At 43.0% G+C, this 19,466-nt stretch overlaps 1 protein-coding gene across 2 annotated transcripts in view; it reads right to left on the bottom strand.

The window, feature by feature from the left end:
• Positions 1 to 17,845, bottom strand: part of LOC114798715 (chemokine-like protein TAFA-1) — a 38,548-nt gene extending 20,703 nt beyond the window's left edge. For both annotated transcript variants that reach the window (XR_003751095.1, XM_028994638.1), the window contains exons 1-2: positions 17,273 to 17,845; positions 15,791 to 15,929 (exon numbers count right to left, since the gene is read on the bottom strand). Coding sequence is in view for 1 of the 2 variants with exons in the window: in XM_028994638.1 (XP_028850471.1) it covers positions 15,791 to 15,914 (124 nt within the window). In the remaining variant the exon portion in view is untranslated. The remainder of the gene's footprint in view (positions 1 to 15,790; positions 15,930 to 17,272) is intronic.
• Positions 17,846 to 19,466: the final 1,621 nt, after the last annotated feature.

Genomic DNA, 19,466 nt, shown 5'->3' with positions numbered 1-19,466 from the left:
AATAAACCAAAAGGGAAGAAAGGAGAGGAAGCATGTACAAGAACAATATGAATTGTGTCTATCCAGTATTGTTTTTGCAGTATATGGTAAATAATTATTTTATACTCAAACGTATCTACATCTTTTTTTTTTTACATCTACTGTGCATTCCTTGGGTTAGAATGCCATGTTTGACTGGCACTCATGTTGTGCCAGGAGCGAGATGCTCTACCTGCATTGCGAGACATGACAGAACTGTGCCAGCGGTGAGAGAAGCCTGTGTTCTCAGAGCGCAGCGCCTGGATAACTCTCCGGCGTAATACAGAAAATGGCATGCATTCACATGGGTGGCCTGGGGTAATTATGCAAGCTTCAGTGGGCATCCGGGTTGATGGGGCTTCAGGAAATGCCTTGTTGGCAGCTCAATAAGTACTGTAATTTCCTCCCAAGCTCTGAGCAGAAGGACTGTGCAAAATAAACACAATTACACACCAAAATGGTCTTCGCCAAAGACGTATGCGGAATTGAAAATTATATGGTATAATTGAGGGCTCAGAGTAGAAATCTATCCATTCAGCTGAGCTGTTATTAGAGACTAGTTCGATTCGACACACTCGCCGCACTAACCTACTTATTCATTATTTAATTAGAACACCGTCGGACACGCTGGTCCTTGTTCTGACACACACAAATGCAGATGGGATACAGTACAGTAAGGATCAGTAGTGATAAAGGATCTGAGGCTTTTAAAAAATCATTTTAACTAAACATAGTGCTACATGCTAAGTGCAGGACTTGCCAGGTCGGGTGACTTAAGGATTTACATATGTAAATAAAACAACGAAGAACGCGTCTTTAATGATATTTTTATTAAAACTGAATGATTGACAAATCTCTCTGTTTTATCTTACGCACTATTCATAAACACTTAATTCCAATCAGGGTTTGAGGCTACCGGAGCCCATTACAGGACCTAGACACCGTTGGCCAATTTAGAGTCACCAATTCATGCTTGGGTGGTGGGGGGGAAACCTGAAAACCCGGTGGAAATCCAGGTCACCAAGGGGAGAGCATGCAAACACAACACAAGGCCACATTGGACATGCAAGGCCAGTGACTGAGCCACTGAGGTGCTACTGAGTAAAGTACCGTCCCCACACACTGTTCCCCGGAAGCCTGTCATGGCTGCCCACTGCTCACCAAGGTCAGAATCAGAAAAACTTAATTTTTCCCGGAGGAAATTGTTTGTGTGGTGACTGCCACATCACACAGAGACACACAAGACAGCAGAATAATGTAAAATAGAAAGTAAGATAACTGCAACAGTACAAATAAACCAATATGTCTAATATAGGTCTAAATAGTCAACAAATAAATCTTCAAATAGAGCAAAGTTAAATCAAAATAAAATGGTGATGGTTAAAAGCAGAGGACACATTTTGTTGTGTGCACCGCCTGCTGTGCTGCAGTATTTCACAATGACAATCACGTTACTTTCACTTTTCCACACCACCATGTTGCCCTCTTGTTTTACCTATTTTTGTAAATCTGATGACGTCTTTGACCTGTAACCTAAACAAACCAAGCTTGGATTCTGGCAGTTCGAAAGTGGTGCCATTACTCATTTTTCACCGTTCTCACAGGTTTTCAATGTTCGTGGCTACCTAAAGCATGAGAATCCAACCTAGTAACTATCATGACAATTACTCTGTACTCTATGTGATTATTCTATAATATTTCTACTATGTGGTATATGAACAGTGTATTATTGCACACTATATATGTTGTTTTCAGTGCATTTGATCTGATAAACTCTATGTGATTATTCTATAATATTTCTACTATGTGGTATATGAACAGTGTATTATTGCACACTATATGTGTTGTTTTCAGTGCATTTGATCTGATAAAGCCTACTGAGCCATGCAGTTTTTAATTACGTGGAATATAAGAGGTAATTATTGTTGCTCTGATGACAGAATGCCCACGCATACCTCCTCACTTATAGTCAGTCTCTGAAGTAACCCTTATTAGAAAACTCTGAAAGTAAAAAAAAAAGGTTGTTACGTTCATTATTTTTCCAAGCAAATTGCTTCCGAGTACTTTCGGCAGCCTACTATCTATCTGTTGAATGGCACACATAGGACCTTGTGTCTTTTGAACGATTTCAGGTTACAAAAACAAGCTCATTTTTGGGTCGGTGTTATTATTAACATGGTCCTCGGGCTCGAAGCAATTAGACCCATTTCATGCCCCCTCTGGTGATTCTAAATACACGTGCAGAACAATATAACCAGTGTCACGCAGATTAGACTCTTTTTAAAAATAGCAAGTAGCACTACCTTACAAGCAGGCATCTGATTTACACAAATCTTAGTTAATCTTTTTCAACTTTTGGTTTAAGCACACACACACACACACACACACACAAAAACACTTTATTTTCAGTTTTGTATTTTTTTTTAACTTCCCGATCACAAACAAGGGCATTCACTGACACATGACTACAACAATGCTGTTATTTTGTATTTTATTTGTGGTATAAGGAATGCAGGCTAACCTGACAGGTCTGCATATATATTAACAGCAGATTTCACCACTGTTGTGCTATAAACATAATAAAAAACAAGTGTAAATTCATGCAAATAACGAGGTCAGGTTTACCTTGAGCCATTTTCCATAATTTCCAATTTAATCTGTTCATTATTTTTTTTATCTATTGCATTCTATAAATGATTTAGTAGTGTTCTAATGGAAGATCCTAGTCATGCTTCCAAAAGTATTTTTTAAATAAAACAAAATTACATAATATTTGACTTGTTCTTCCCATGAGGCTCAACAGCTCCGCAGTGCTGACACAGTGTCGTTGGCAGCATGCGCCATCCTGGTCCTATGCGCTCTGGGTGTGTTAAGGAGTCACGTTGTGGGTGTATCTGAATGTGAGCCATTCTCCCTGGCATACAGCAATAACAGCTGTAATAAAAACTCACATATAAACAACATCGGTCAACATGATGAGCAATGTCACACGATCAGGTATTAATAAATCATAAAGAAACAAACTGCTTTCATCAGACACAGACGGAAAACTTAAACCTCTTTGCAGGGACACGTTTTTAATGTATTTCATTTATAACTGGCTGTCACTAATTAACACAATTGGCAGTAATGAACATAGTTGTATTATATTTGTTTCAATTCCTATATAAAATCAGAGATGGCCTCAGCACCTTTATTCCATGTCTTCTAAAGATCATAAAAAGATTTCATGAATGAGGATGTCTTAAGAACCAGTGAAATCATTAAAAAAATATTGTAATTGAAACACAGATGTAGTGACTTTAAAATAAAAATAAAAAGTCCAATTTCCCACATAATGGGCGCCACCCAAAGCAGTTTCCAAAAGGAGTGGATGTAAAAGTGCTCAGTTCATGTGACATTGTTTTGATTGATTACAGCTCTCTGTGCACGATGGCTCTGACTTTAGGATGCAAAACAATTTCCTGTCCAACCATCTTAGGCCTTGGGGTGCTGGAGACGTCCTCTGGCATGTTTAAAAAGACGAAATGTTCTTATTGAACATTTCGCCCGTAAACAGCTGGCAGAGTTGGAGAGGAGGGTGCGGTGTAATTAATTAAGCTGTGGGCCACAGAAATTCATGCACCCCCCCCCCCCCCCCCCCCACACACACACACACACACACATTTCAAGTGTCGAGTTGCTATGAAAACACGAACCCTCAGCATGTACATTTTCAATTACACATGCTGTTTAAACAAACATCCACAAGCGCATCCGTGTCACAATTATGCAGGAAGTCAGAGGGGAAATGGGACCCGAATTCGGAAATCATGAACAACCCCCCCCTCCCCCAGAAAAAATACCCCTCAGCAAGTGAAAAGCAACAGTGTGTTAAATGGCATCATGCATTTTATACGTTCAGTTTCACAGCTGTAAGATGCTTTTATGTGGGACACTGTGTCCCGCATCAGGGACACTGATGTACTGCGGTGGCAACACAAGGGACCAGGCACCAGTCTGGGAGTCTGTATCCTCACCTTAGTGAGCGGTGGGCAGCCATGGCAGCGCGTGGGGACGATGCTTTGCTCAGTGGCACCTCAGTGACTCCATGGCAGATCGTGATTCGAACCGGCAACCTTCTGATTATGAGGGTGGCTTCCTTAACTGCTAGGCCACCACTGCTTCTCTGCTAGGCCACCTTCCCTGCTAGACCAGTTTAGAGCAGCAGCCATGATCAATGTGGCTTCAGATTAGGACACCATATTTGTGGTGGCATTAGTGATGGATTATTTTTTTTTTTTTTTTGCAGGATAAAAAGAGACTATAATTTTTGATAGCCCAAGATAACCGACATAAACAAGCAGATCAGTTTAAGCATCCTTTACTAAGAATGATAGTAAGAATGACGGAACAGTAAGAATGATATACATAAATGAAAATTGAAATTTTACATCATGGGTATGTATGGTATGTAATGGAGACCCATCCAGTAGCCACACACAAAATGCATAAATACAGTCAAAAATGCTAATCTGGGGTGAGAAGTTCTCTTAAAAAAAAAAAAAAGAGATTAAATGAACACTGATATTTCTTTAACCTTTAAAATATAAGGGTGTTTGAGAAGGTGAAAAAGACAGTTGGGATTTAACATAAATCTGAGGTAAGCCTCCATACAACTTCAACATCAAAGAGGGATCTTAAGGTGGAATGAAGTTAAATTCTCCCCTTTCACCACTTTCAGATGAAATTAATCAGCGCAGCTAAATTGGGATTATCCCCACACCGACAAAGCCTTGTTAAAGGAGCTTTGCAATATATAGTGGCAAAAATTCTTACGCTGAGGCACATTTACCCGTGAGCTGGACTCTTTTCATCTGAAGGTTACAGTGCAGATGATATATAACATTTCAGCAATTTATTATATATTTTCATATAGCCTGTAACATGAATAAAGCCAAAAGACTGCCAAGCTACACACAAAACCAAAAGAATCAGGAGAAACTCACCTCTGACCTGGGCAATTCTCTCACAGAAGGAAATTTACTCTTACATAAAGGTAGAAAAATGACTAAATACAACATTTTATTATGTCTGATGGCACAAAGGTGGGCTTATATTTGAAATGCTGTATAAATAAGCAATATAATATAATATAATATAAACATTATATATGGGTGTCATAATATTCTGCACATTACAATATACAGTTGTGGCCAAATGTTTTGAGAATGACTAATTAAATACTGGTTTTCATTAAGTTTGCTGCTTCCATTTTTACATGCAGTCATCATTGTGTTGCATAAAAAAGGCTTCAGATGCACAGATCAACAACTTCAAGGAGAAAGCTTCAAGTATTGTGATGAAGGCTTTAGGGTGCCAGCAAGCTCCAGGACCGTCTCCTAAAGGTGATTCAGCTGCGGGATCGGGGTGCCACCAGTGCAGAGCTTGCTCAGGAATGGCAGCAGGCGGGTGTGAGGGCATCTGCACGCACACGGAGGCAAAGACCTTTGGAGGATGGCCTGGTGTGAAGAAGGGCAGGAAAGAAGACACTTCTCACCAAGAAAACAACAAGGTCAAACTGATAATCTGCAAAATGTACAGATATTGGACTGCTGAGAACTGGGGTAAAGTCATCTTCTCTGTTTAAGCCTCTTTAAGCCTCCCTGGGCGCCTGTCATGGCTGCCCACTGCTCACTAAGGTGATGGGTTCAAAGCTGAGGATACATTTCGTTGTGTGCTGTGCTGCTGTGTTTCACAATGATAATCACTTTCCGATTGTTTTGGGCACCTGGAAAAAAATATTGTCTGGAGAAGTAAAGGTGAGCACCACCATCAGTCCTGTCTTGTGCCAACAGTAAAGCATCATGAGACCATTCATGTGAAAGTGAAAGGATTGTCACACGTGATACACAGAAGCACAGCACACAGTGCACACAGTGAAATGTGTCCTCTGCATTTAACCCATCACCTTGAGTGAGCAGTGGGCAGCCATGACAGGCGCCCGGGGAGCAGTGTGTGGGGACGGTGCTTTGCTCAGTGGCACCTCAGTGGCACCTTGGCAGATCGGGATTCGAACCAGCAACCTTCTGATTACGGGGCCGCTTCCTTAACCACTAGGCCCCTTTGTGTGGGGCGGCTTCTCATCCAATGGAGTGGACAGCAACTTCTCCCAAACATCCAAGAGCAGTTGAAGAACACTGCCTTTTCCAGCATGATGGAGCCATCAGGCCAAAGTGATAACTAAGTGGCTCGGGGAAGAAAACATTGAAATGTTGGGTCCATGGCCAGGAAACACCCAGGGCATTAATCCAATTGAGAACTTGTTGTCAATCCTCAAGAGGCGGGTGGACAAACAAAAACCCACCAATTCTGACTAAGCACTGATTATGAAGGGATGGGTTGGCAACAGTCAGGATTTGGCCCAGAAGTGAGAATAGCCTAGTGGTTAAAGCACTTGCCTATGAACCAGAAGAACCAGGTTCAAATCGCACTTACTACCACTGTGTCCCGTAGCAAAACACTTTACTCTAAGTTGCTCCAGGGGGGGACTGTCCCTGTAACTACTGATTTTAACGCGCTCTGGAGAAGGGCGTCTGATCAATGTTGTAAATGTAAGAATGTAAATGTAATTGATAGCATGCCAGGGCAAATTGCAGAGGTCTTGAAAAAACTGAATAAACTTGATGTAATTGATGCATAAACTTGATTTAGTTGTCAATAATAGCCTTTGAAACTGATAAAAGGCTTGTAATTATACTTGGTATAGTACACCACAAAAACAACTGTCAGAATGATTTAAAAGCATTGAAGCAGCAACTAGTGAAAACCAGTTTTTGTGTCATTCTCAAAACTTTTGGCCATGACTGTATATGACCTTAATTTAGTACCACACAAATTGTTCTTTTCAGGGCATGCTGCATTGTAGGATGTGTACAAAAATATTTGAACAAGCTAAATATATTGCTGACATACTGAATTGGTGTAAAATACATATAAACAGAAAAAAATATTCATGTTCAAGATATCTGTTCGAAAAAAGCTGTATTCAAGAAAATGACAAAATATCCTCTAACATTCCTGCAGCCTCAAGCATGAATTTTTTTTTTCACTTCCTAAACTCACCGGGTTTATCATGTTTTCTTGACGTCGCGATATGATCTCATCGCTGCTCTGCTTCACCGATGCTCCATTATGAAGTTATCTCTCAGCAGCAGGGACTGAACATATCTCTGTGATCCTGCTCGTGGAGCTCATGTTCTCGTGCATTTGTTGGTGGGATCGGGGTCCTCTGGGGTCAGGGTGGCATTCGTGGAAAGACTTGTACAAAGTGGCCTTGGCAGGCTACAGATGGAACAGGGCCCAGGGCCAGTGACGAGGCTTCGGAGCCGGTGGAAGAGATAGGCCGGGCAGAAGGGGGCGTGGAGCGGAAATGTAAAAATAATGTGCCTGCAGGAGATGTATTATATAAGGCTATTAAACTGTCAGTGTCTTGTATCGTGAACGGAGGAAGATAACCTTTGTTTGGAGACAGACGAAAATCCATTTTCACGTTTGTTTTCGTGAGGGCGCAGCAGCAGCATGCCTTTGTTAGAAAGCACAGGGAATTGCATGGGACGTGCCCACTCCGTCTCTTTTCAAAGTGAGATCTATTTGAACCAAACAAAGACGTGCATCAGGCAAAAGAAGCAACCTTTATGTAACTCTGTGGCCTTTCAGGGGTGAATACACACTTAAATGTGTCCATAATCTTGTCCATGGCTGTACAAATGTCATTGCTGGCATCTGAGGGCCACCAAATGATGGCGTCGCACTCTCCTCTTAGTAGCCTTGAACATTTATAGCCCAGACATGATCAATATACAGCAAAGGTGACAGGTTGTAGGCATAAAATATCATTTTTATGTTTTTGCGGCGGCAGTGTGAGAATAATTTCCATTTCAATTTTCAGCGCTCAACAGATACCATGAGAGTTCGACGTCAGCTGTGCTACACCAACGACGGATAGATTTGTGTGAAGGCTGCAATAAAAGACTCAGGGCTTATTCGTGTGTGCAATGTGGTTCTTAAATATACATCAGAAGGAGCTCAGGGCTGAGCAGTGATAAATTTGACAGTAAGAATTAAGGGATTTAAGGGTTTGATCAACACACACAACATACCATCTAAAACCATCTTCTATTGTCAAAGTAAAAAAAAATGACATTCGATATCCTTTTAGGGTTTTCTGTAGCCATGGTCTGCATGTTTGGAATATTGAAGCTGAAGATACATTATCTACTGGACAATATGGGAGAAATATGCTTGAAAAGTAAAAGTAGGAAATTAGTGACAAAATACAGGCTTTTTTTCCAGTGTCATTGGTCCACAGCAGTTTGAAAATATCGGTGCTTTCATGCAGCAAAAAAGGTGTCTTGAAGGAGATGGAACAAAAGTGTACAAAGCCACGGAGCCTTCACTGCTTGGCACTGATAAAACTTTAAAAATGGCCAAACAAGAGCATGCATGCAAACGCAGACAAACAAGCGTGTGCAAACAAAGGCACGACTTTCGCCGTTCAGAGAAGACTTTATAGGGTTATAATATGAGGTAACACATGCTTTTTAAATGTGTTATAACTGCAGTTACGTTTATGTAACTGTTTCCATTCTAGCAAATGCAAATTTCATTACAAAATGGAAAGAAAGAGTAATTGTTTGTTTGACTTTAAACATCCATTGTGTTGTAATTATCCCATCACACTCGTTTCCGCCAATCCCACTCACATTGTGCGGAGGATTTCCAGGAGTCCTGTTCTCATGGCTGCACATCATTCCACCTTATTTACTTCGTTTCACGGGTCACAATTTGGCGGCAGCAAAAGCAACTGCATCTCAATGATAATGCTGAACAACAATGCCAAAAATTACGTTTCACAATAGAGAATGTGGCTTTCATTAGCTGTGGTATAATATACACATTCTAATCTACTGTATTAAACTCATTCTATCCCCATTTTGACATCTCTACCTTCCCTGTCTTTCCACAGTATTTATATTTATGTTTCTGGGGGATCAGTTTATTGTTCCAGATCATTGAGGTCTTAAGCCAAATTCAGACTTTCTGACTTGCAATCGGGTTTGAAGAGATATGAGTTCATGCTACACAACCGAGCAGCAACAGGACGTACAGAGGCATGGCACGATAGAAGTTACAGTAATGAACATTTTCTAATTTATTAAAACAGGTAGATTACTATTGCAGTTACATGTAGATATTTAAATATATTAAAAATGGTACTAATGTTACCGAAAATGTCACCCAAATTCAAATAAAAAGGAAGAGGTGGAAAAGAGAGAGAAAGACAGGAACCAAGCTCCAGCGAGGAAGTCTGGACCTGGAGAAGCAGGGGGGTTCCCATCTTACACATGCAAAAAGTGAAATCAACCTCCAGGGGTCGAAGCATGGATTAGCACACTTGGGCAGTTTGATGGTCTCCCCTCCATATCCTGTTGTTGTATGGCCTATGGGGTTCCCACCTCCTTCCATATGCCACACTCCCACTGGCTGTAGCTCCTCAGAGACTTAAGCATATTGTTCATTATTCTAGATAAATGGTTATTTTAGTCACTGGCATTTGCTGTTCCACCACAAATCAGGGATTTAGGGGCAGTAAGTACTGGTGACCTCAGAATCAAAATTTTCTTAAAATCGGGTGGCCTGAAAGCATCCAGCGGTGTTGCGACTTTTGATTAAGGCACGTTAAATGATCTGACGTTCAGTCTTTTTGTGTTTCCTTAGTATATCCGACTGTGTACACTTCACGCCATTCGCATGAATCCTCACTGCAGCAGGTAGGAATGTTCCTCTACAGAGGTGACAGTGAAGAGCAGCCTAGACTAGCATGACTAGAATATTACAGAGCATCTAACGATGAACTTGACTGTAAAAACCCATCCTTCACATCAGGCAGACATGGAAAGTTTTACCTTTTTTTTTTCGAACCATCTCATGATCAAAGCGAATCGCAACAGAATGCTACGTTGAGACTTTCACCTGTGTAACATCGGCGCTGTCACTTGGACTTCTGCTGTCATCACGAATCAATATGACTGCCTAAATGTCCCCCAAAATAGGTCTTTTCTTGCCAGACAAGTATGAGAACAGATTGCGCTGGGAAGCCGATTTCGCACTGCAAGCATTGCTCATCAGACCCTGATGACTTTCACAGGACCCTGTTTAGGTGCTACCTGAGCATCTTGGAGCTCTGCCGAGTGAGAGAGCTCGGCCTTCACGCTTCTCACCTCCCTCCACTCACACAACACGTCTGCCAGTCCACAGGGGCCTGGCTCAACCTGAAGCCTCGGCTCACTTCACCTCAGATGGAATATAAAACCATAAAACCACTGATGGAGACATCAGCCGAGGCTCCCACACTCTCCTGCGTCCAGAGAGGCTCCAGAGCCAGATACGGGCTAGAAAAGCCCTGATGTGCCAACCTGGCTGTGATCATACTGCTACTTGATCTACTTGAATAATATTGCAGTAAATGAGGAGACCATCACTTCGTCGCTTTAAAACAAGTTTTTTGGGACTTTCACACTGCACATTCGCTGGCACCAGCAACAAGAAGACCTGAGTTAGAATGCGGGGTCCCGTGATTGTGAGTGCTTGTGTATGTGGGCGCTACCCCTCCCATGGACTGGCACACAGGGTTTTTAACTCTTGACAAGTGGATATTAAATTGTTCTAGATCTAGATTAAGTTTGTAGCCCAGCTCCTGGTCAGGGTCAGGCTATGATATTTTCTTTAATAAACTAAAAACGTCACCCAGGTCATGCTGGATCTCATCCTCAGCACAGATGATGGTCAATGTAGGCCTTACAAATGCACCAGAAGTCACTCAGGGCTGAGTTGTGATAAAGCAGTTGCAGACCGACACTCACAAGCTGAAATAAAGGGATTCAGTTGTTGGTTTTGATCATGCCGTCTAAAATCATTTTCAGCTTGACATGAGAGGCAAATATTTTCTAATGTATAATAATACATTAGATACCCTTTCTGCTTTTCTGTGTTGTATGCATGTGTGTAATATAAGAGCTGCAGATACATTAATGTACAATATGGGAACAAATAGCAGCAAATTGGAAAGAAACAAAAAAACATAATTTTTCTGCCCTTTTGGCTAAAAACATTTTTTTTTTGCAAGCATGATCCATACTGAAGGTTTCATACATGCCTTCAAAGTTTCTGGAAGGAGCTGGATGGAGATGGAGCATCAGTGTGTTGTGCTGCGTGGGGTGAAGGACAAGGCACAGGAGCATGGCATCATGAAAATATGTAAAATATGTGAAAGGCAACGTTAAACAGTAGTCCAAATCACCGACACAACCCATAAGACATCTGTGGATGATAAAGACGGTTTCTCCACACTTGTCTCTGTCATAGTTTTAAATATGCATTTTAGCAAGCTTTCATCTTATTGATCAAGATTAATCATAGTTACATTTTTGTAAACGATTGACAGTCCTAAGCATATGCTTTATAAATGCACAATGACTTTAATGGAAAAGTGACTGCTGCAGGTATGAAATCTGATGTCCACAAGGCCTCTAATTGTCGGAGAGATAATTACAGAGAGCAGGATGCAGGGCTGTGGCCTGCAGGCTCCAGTGAGCATCTCCTCTCGGCCTGGCCTGGTTATGGTTTGGTAGAGACGGGTTATTGTCTACATCTGCATAGTTCCAGCTTGCAGTGGGAAAGGAGCAAAAATAATAATGAAATAACATGCCGCTTATGCATGCATGACAAACACAATTTGCTCTCTCTTCGTCACGGCCCCCGCGCCGAATAAAAACACTATCTTGTGTATCGTGCCGGGCCCGCCGTCTGCGGCGGAGGCACGGAAAACAGCCGCCGGCACATCTTGCTCTGAAAGGCCGCTTCCATTCACCCTGGCCATGTATAAAACCCTCCATTCCCCCCGACTCCCAGGGCTGAACTGGAGCGCCACGGAGGTGCGCCGCGGCTACCTTGCTGCTGGGGATCATTAAAAAGAACCCGGGGAGAGCCGGGGCACGTACCAGTGCTTCTCCGCCGCGAAGACCGGTGGATGAGAGCGTGCCGGACGAGATTCTTTCTTTACTCCGCGGTTAACTGGGCCACGCCTGGGCAGAATGTGTTTGAGCAGCACGCGCGAGGACATGCCAAGGGCGGCTTATCTTGCATCACCGTTTGGGTTTTAACAGTGCCCACCGCTGCGGCCCATTAATTGCTGCCTCCAGAGGCGCCGTTTAAACTTTTATCGCCGCTCCGCGAGAGTCGCTTGTTTGGATTGCAGACAACAGAACGCAGAATTTCGTTTTTCTCAGCTCAGGCTGACATTTTCATGGAACAGATAAAATACTCGAGACGCGCTTTCTCGAATTGCACAAGTTTAGGCATCCATGTAATTTGGTTTATGCAGTGATAATTGCGCCTATAAATGGATAGGCGATGTGATTCAGCAGCTTTTCTTCACAGCCTCCTCCATGACAAAAAATATTTAAAAGTGCCTCTCTATAACAAATCGCTTCATCTCATCCTTGCTAAATCGCGTGAAAGGCTGTCAGATAAACGTTGACTGCATGAAAAATCATCAGGGCTGATTGTGCAATAAACCAGCCAAACATACAGCATTTATAACAAAGAGAAATCACAAATGTGAGCATCAATTGCAACTGAACGCAAGAAAAGGGTTTAATGGTAATGATTTAACGCTGAAAAAAGCTTTAGAAGCGACTGAACTGATGACGCTGTATCACTGTATCATCTCAGTTTCTCCTCACACAATACTTACTATTCATCAAAATGCATCCTTAGATTTACAGATTTACCCTTTTCCAGTACAGAGCCAAACTAAGCAAGCGTGATACATCATATGGATAAATGATGCATGATAATTCCTATTTCTCGAGGCAAGGATGAGAATGGGAGAGTTCAAATGATAATTTCAATGTTCACATGGATGTAATGATATAAATGAAGGCATGAAAGCCTTTTACACTGTGTGGCCCCAAATGTGAAATTGTTAATCTCGTCTGTTATGTACATTGGTGTGAAGAAATTTTGGTCATTCAAGACCATCAGATGATCCGAGGCAAGGACAAGACAGCAATATCCTCCTGGCTGACAAATTCATGACATGTGAGCCCAGATACTCCAACAGTTGCACAATGTGATCCCCAAAACAAATACATCATTGTCACACCACATTGCGTTTGCTTCCCTAAATCGCTTCCTCATTCACCGCCTGATGAGGTCAAGCCACCCCTGGATCTGGAAGAGTGACAGGACCCTTCCAATGCCAATAACGCATTTCTGCTGTTGACCCTCCATCTTAATCTACAAGAGCTGTCAGATTCTCCTCCAAATAAAAATTTTACTCCAAGCCCATAAATCTGCAACACGCACAGATGGGACTGTGGGATGGGGGCCCGGTTTTGTGTCGGGGAATTTCCCAGGCTGAATCCCGTCTCCTGAAATGACCTTCTGTACCCCACAGTATCTGGAGGTTAAAGGGATACAGATGAGGCCTGCGCCTGCTCTGATTCTCGTCATCTGTCAGCATGCTAGATTATTGCCCGTGAAAGCTAGAACTGGCTCCGCCGACCGAGAACCTAATCAATCTCCCTGGCAGAGCCGGAGGGGGGTGAGGGTGTGGGGGGAGAGGCTGTCTAAACTGAGATTCACAAGAGCGGTGAGCCTCGTGTTTCTCATTCAGGCAAGGGAGCGACGCCACCACTCTTCCGCAACAGAATGGTCGGTAAAGGAGATCATTTGTAATGGACAGGGACAGCGATGGTGAATTTATGGGTCACACCTGAAAAGTACTGTTGCACACTGCTTTGGAACGTGTGCCACTGAGTCCAATGAGTGGATTGTTTTCTCTTAAGAAGAAAGTTCTTTTAACAGTATGTGCAGCCAAAATAATTACATTACATGCATGTAGGATTAATAAAAAAGAACTTTTTGAGGTGGCAAATCAATTCAATTCAAATGGTAAAGGAAATTGCTAAAAAAGTGTGCTTTATTGGCCACACAACTGAGGAGCACACATTGTGCGTAGGTGTGTGTAAAGTTGTTCAGATTGACAGTTCACTAAGGTCAGTGTCATTATATTGTTGTGTTTCGTGTGTTTGTCACAGCTAATCTAAACATTACAACCTGTGTACTGTGTGTTATATTTATATCTTAGTGGGGAATATTGAGATAAAATATGAGAGCAAAAAAGACCCATTACTGTTGCCAGATTGGGTGCTTTTACTTCATACATAAAAAATGATGCTGGTTTGAGGTCACGTGAACTGCAGGCTAGGCTTTATTACAGTGCTTCAGGCATAGCAACAATAAATATACTGAACAATAGTTCATAAGTTGGACTGGATATCACTGGTACACAACAGCTAGTTAAGTTTTTGTGTTTGTGTCTATTAGCAAATTATCCATTTTGGAGTGCCAAGTGTTTTTGAAGATGGAACATAAATTCTGGAATGGTTGGTGGAACCCATGACCTGATTTGATGTTGGGTTTAGATTTGTTTTGTATCAAGGTAGTTAAGCATTATGCAAAGTTCACACAAATATATTAAAATGTTTGTGTGTGTCCATGTGTCTGTTTGAGAATCTCTTTCTTAGTCTGTGACGACTTTTTGCTGTTTAATCTACTGTCCTTTGATGAATATGACCTTCTGTCCCATATACGATATGATCACAAAAAGCACTGTTAAAAAAGCAGGAACAGAAGGGTGGACATCAAAGAATTGCATTGACCTTGTTAATCTGACTCCATTAATTATTAGCAATGTATTAAAACTCATCTGATGTTACCTGGACATACAGGGGCATGGCACAATAGAGGTTACAGGAATTAACAGTTTCTAATTTATCATAGTCGTGAAGTGATTATCATTTTGAAACACTGCAGCACAGCACATGGTGACACAACGAAATGTGTCCTCTGCATTTAACCATCACCCTTGGTGAGCAGTGGGCAGCCATGACAGGCGCCCGGGGAGCAGTGTGTTGGGAAGGTGCTTTACATCGCGCAGCGGACAAAGTTAAAAGTTCAACAAATGATCACGGTGCAAGAACAAGGCCGGCGGTGCCGCACAGCATGAAACCCCTACCCAGTACTCTGTACTCTGTAGATCAGGCCACAGTCACTACCAGCACTACTTTTTAACAAGAATTTTTATGCCACCGCCAGAAACTCACCAAGCAACGTCATTATGATGTAATCGATTATGTTCTGCACTGCATCGATGCAATATTGTCCACGTCTGCATCACGATGCATTGATTATACAATTAATTTCAACCCCCCTACCCAGCAGCTGAGGGGGAAAGACTGAACACCTCCATTATACTGGACATTTGGCTCCCAAAAAGGTTGCCACAGACCAATCAGATTGTCCTCTGGTGTTTCTGCCTTGCCAACACAGAAACCCTGATATAGTGGTCAGTGGTCATCCAACCCACAGTGGTCCTCCACCCCAACAAGACTTTCCCGTCATGGCACCTCAGGACATATGGTAGCCTTTTGGCACCCTGGTGAGCTTATGACGGGAAGGCCACAGCTCAGAGATAAAGTGGGGGTCTTCATTAAACCCCGAAAAGTCATGGACCTGGAGTCTCCCAGCACAGAGCAGAAGCCAGAGTAACAACAAATCAAACAGGTAAACGAAAAGTGACACACACTGACGACACCCACTCACTCAGCAGACCGGTGGGTCAGTAAACAACGACTGAGGAAAACCGGCCGAGGCGCAGACTCACCGATGATCTGGATGGTGTTTCTTCCCGGCCGGGGCAGATGGTGCTGCTGAATCGTTTCATAGAAGGTGGCCTGGCACAGCAACAAGGCTGCTCCACTGACCCAGAGCCACAACAACCACGACATGACCGGCTGCTGCGTCTGCCAAGGCAAGGGGCAGGGTCAACACCGGGTTCACCGTCTCACACACACACACACATAACATCAAGCATGAACCACCATGTCAGTACAGAAAAGACAGCACAGGCCAAAAGTCTGGACACACCTTCTCACTCAATGTGTTTTTTATTATTTTCATAATGCCTCACTGAAGGCATCAAAACTATGAATGAACACATGTGGAGTTATGTACTTAACAAAAAAGGTGAAATAACTGAAAACATGTTTTATATTCTAGTTTCTTTGCTCTGATTACTGCTTTGAACACTCTTGGCATTCTCTCGAAGAGCTTCAAGAGGTCGTCACCTGAAATGGTTCTCCAACAGTCTTGAAGGAGTTCCCAGAGGTGTTTAGCACTTGTTGGCCCCTTTGCCTTCACTCTGCGGTCCAGCTCACCACAAACCATCGTGACTGGGTTCAGGTCCGGTGACCAGGTCTCCACTTTTTGTTAAGTACATAATGTGTTCATTTATAGTTTTGATGCCTTCAGTGACCAATGTAAATGGTCATGAAAATAAAGAAAACACATTGAATGTGTCCAAACCTTTGGCCTGTACTGTATATAGGTACACTTTCATATTGTAGCTAAGGTTGGCCATGAGGAGGAAAGGGAGGAGGACTTTAGCAGCACCGACATGCCTTTTTATTAGAAGAAACACTCAGCATTCACGTAGGATCACAGCATGTCCCCTGCCTGCTCTAACTACCCATAATTTCCCGGCGACAGCCCACAAACTCACCCATCGGTGGGTAGAACCTCGCCTCGCTACCCCCACAGGCGGCCATATGTAAATGAGCCCAGCCCCGTCGGCTGCGAACGCTACAGTATTACATAAAAGCTCTTTAACACGATCCATAACTTAATTACATTTTGAAATATTAAACAAGGATAAAAAAAATTGTCAATATCATTGGATATTCAAAACAGGGGAGAAAAAAACATAGCACTTTGTTCTTCCTCGCACAGGACTGAGTATTCATTCGCCGTGTATTTTCTTACAACTTTACATAATTTTTATTCTTTACCCAGACTGGGAAAAATGGCTATAACCCTCTGGGAGGCTTTCCACCCCCCCGGAAAGCTGGAGTTCACCAAGATTAGGCGCCATCTGAAGAAGAGCGCGATGTGGCAGTTTCCTGCCAGAAAGTGATCCCGACGGTGACCAGTCACCACCTGCAGAAACTGTGATTTACATTAAACCCGCCAAGCAGCTGGATTATAGTGTTGGGTGAACTTTTAGAAGTTGAATTCTGTAAAACAACAGCGTGTGAATTGCTCCGTCACAGTACGCGCCCGTGTGACGGAGGAGGGGGGGGTCTCTTGCCTGTGAAGTCCGGTCGGAGGGGTCCGCGGTCGGGCTAACACGCCGCCCGTAATCCGCTCATCGTGCACCCGTCTCGGGCGGCCGCCGGGGGAAGAGACGGAGAAAAGTCGCTCCTCCTTTGAGTCCGATGACGGCGGAACGCCGGTCGCCCGGCCGGGATTCACAGCCCGGGAGTCGGGCGCATCTCGCTGCCCGGTCGTCTGTAGTCCGGCTGGCGGAGAAAGGTGCGTCGCAGGTAGGGTGTGATTTAATTCGCACCCCCCCACCACCAAAAAACAAAAGAAACAGTCCCTTCCTCCCTGTCTCCCTTCCTCCGACTCTCTGGATCTGGAGGCTGGATCCGAGCGCGTCTCCTTCAGCAGCCACTTTGCGACGAGAGCGTCCCCCCCCCAGACGGTGGATGTACAGTGTCGCGTCTTACAGCTCGACTGGCCCGGGGAGTGCGAGGGGCCGCTCACTGTCGTTATCACACGTTGTCGTCTGTCCCCCCACCGCCACCGAGAGAGTGCAGGTGCCAGACGCCCTGGAAGAGGAGAGTCTCTCTCTCTCTCTCTCTCTCTCTCTGTATCTCTCTCTCTGTCTCTCACACACCCACAGGCTCACACACACCTTTTTATTCCAGAGTTTTATAAATGGCAACGTTAAGGCAACATTCTTATTCAAATTAACAAATTAACTGCTTAGGGTTAACTGTTCAGAGGTCGAACTTGCAACTTTGCAGCCACCAGGTTCTTAATCTGCAATTGTCGGCGCCATTTACTTCAGTCACGTTCCAGTCGTTCATAGATTTGTGCTAAATTTGCACCAAAAATACAGGAATCTACAGGAAATACGGCCGTTCTTTCCAATGTTATACCCCATTTCTGTCAATAGGTGTTCACTTATTCACGATGACATCATCATTTGCTATGTCAGCTTCACAGAATTCACCTCAATAACACAAAACCGGTGTCCGTCCAGCTGATGCATGGTAAACTCCACATTTACCTGAATAGTTATGTACTGAGCTTGTGTTGGGCTCTATGAAATTATGAAATGTGGATCTAGGATCCAGAAGTATATAAAATAAAATAAAACATTAAACAATTACCAAACAATACAAATTCCAACAAACATCCACTGAGCAAAGCACCGTCCCCACATACTGCTCTCCGCTGTGTGTGATGTGCTGTGCATTACAATGACAATCGCTTCACTTTCACTTCACTTTCACAGGTAAGGAGTAGTGCTGCAAGATTAATCTAATCGCAATCGTAATCGCGATGTCAGTCTGTGCGATTACATGAATGCAAAAAGCTGCAATTTAAATGTGACGTGCTTGGTCACATGACTTTCGATTCGGTTCAATGGAGACTTCAATGGAGATTTGTGACTCACATAGACATATGGGTACACGTACGTCAACGTCGGCGCCATATTGCGATAGGCTGTGCTGTGGAGTGAAGCATATACATGTCTATGGAGAGAATTGCATAAAAATGCCTCACTCTTGTGCTGCTTGGGGCTGTACAAACCGCTGTATGCTCCAAACCAGATCACGGGGGATTACATTTCATAGGTAAGGCTGGACAATTGTTTTGAATATATTTGGCCATTATAAAATCCCGTTTTATAAGTCTTAACCTTAGCTAAGCTAAGCTAGGCTAAGCTAGCGAAGTTATGCATTCCTGTGTTCAAGTCAGCCTCCAAACAACGTTTTGGTTAAACGTAAGAACTATAATATGGGATTTTATAATGGCCAAATATAATCAAAACAGTTGTTTAGCCTTACCAGGGTTTGTTGTTCGACAGTAATGTTTTTTAAAGTAAAGACTTTTTTGTGATTATTTAATTTAGTAGAAAATTGTATTTACATTTACATTTACGGCATTTGGCAGACACCCTTATCCAGAGCGACTTACAACGTGCTTTCAAGTTACCATCGATGAAGAGATCAATTCCGGTTCACTAGGACCCCAACTATGAATACATCTATTTTATTCACTCTGTTGTAGATTCTGTACTCAAAGTTCGACAACAAGAAAATTACAATTTAATCTAAATATTCTTTAAAGAGGAAGGTCTTGAGCTGTCGTTTGAAGGTGCTCAGTGACTGAGCTGTTCTGACCTCGAGGGGAAGTTCATTCCACCACCGAGGGGCCAAGACGGAGAAGAAAGCACTGGGCATTTCAATTTGTTATAAGTAGTTTTTATG

This window comes from Denticeps clupeoides, chromosome 10 (assembly GCF_900700375.1).
Source record: "Denticeps clupeoides chromosome 10, fDenClu1.1, whole genome shotgun sequence".
Taxonomy (NCBI): domain Eukaryota; kingdom Metazoa; phylum Chordata; class Actinopteri; order Clupeiformes; family Denticipitidae; genus Denticeps; species Denticeps clupeoides.
Note: the sequence above shows the minus strand (reverse complement) of the source record. Positions and strands in the feature narration are given on the sequence as shown.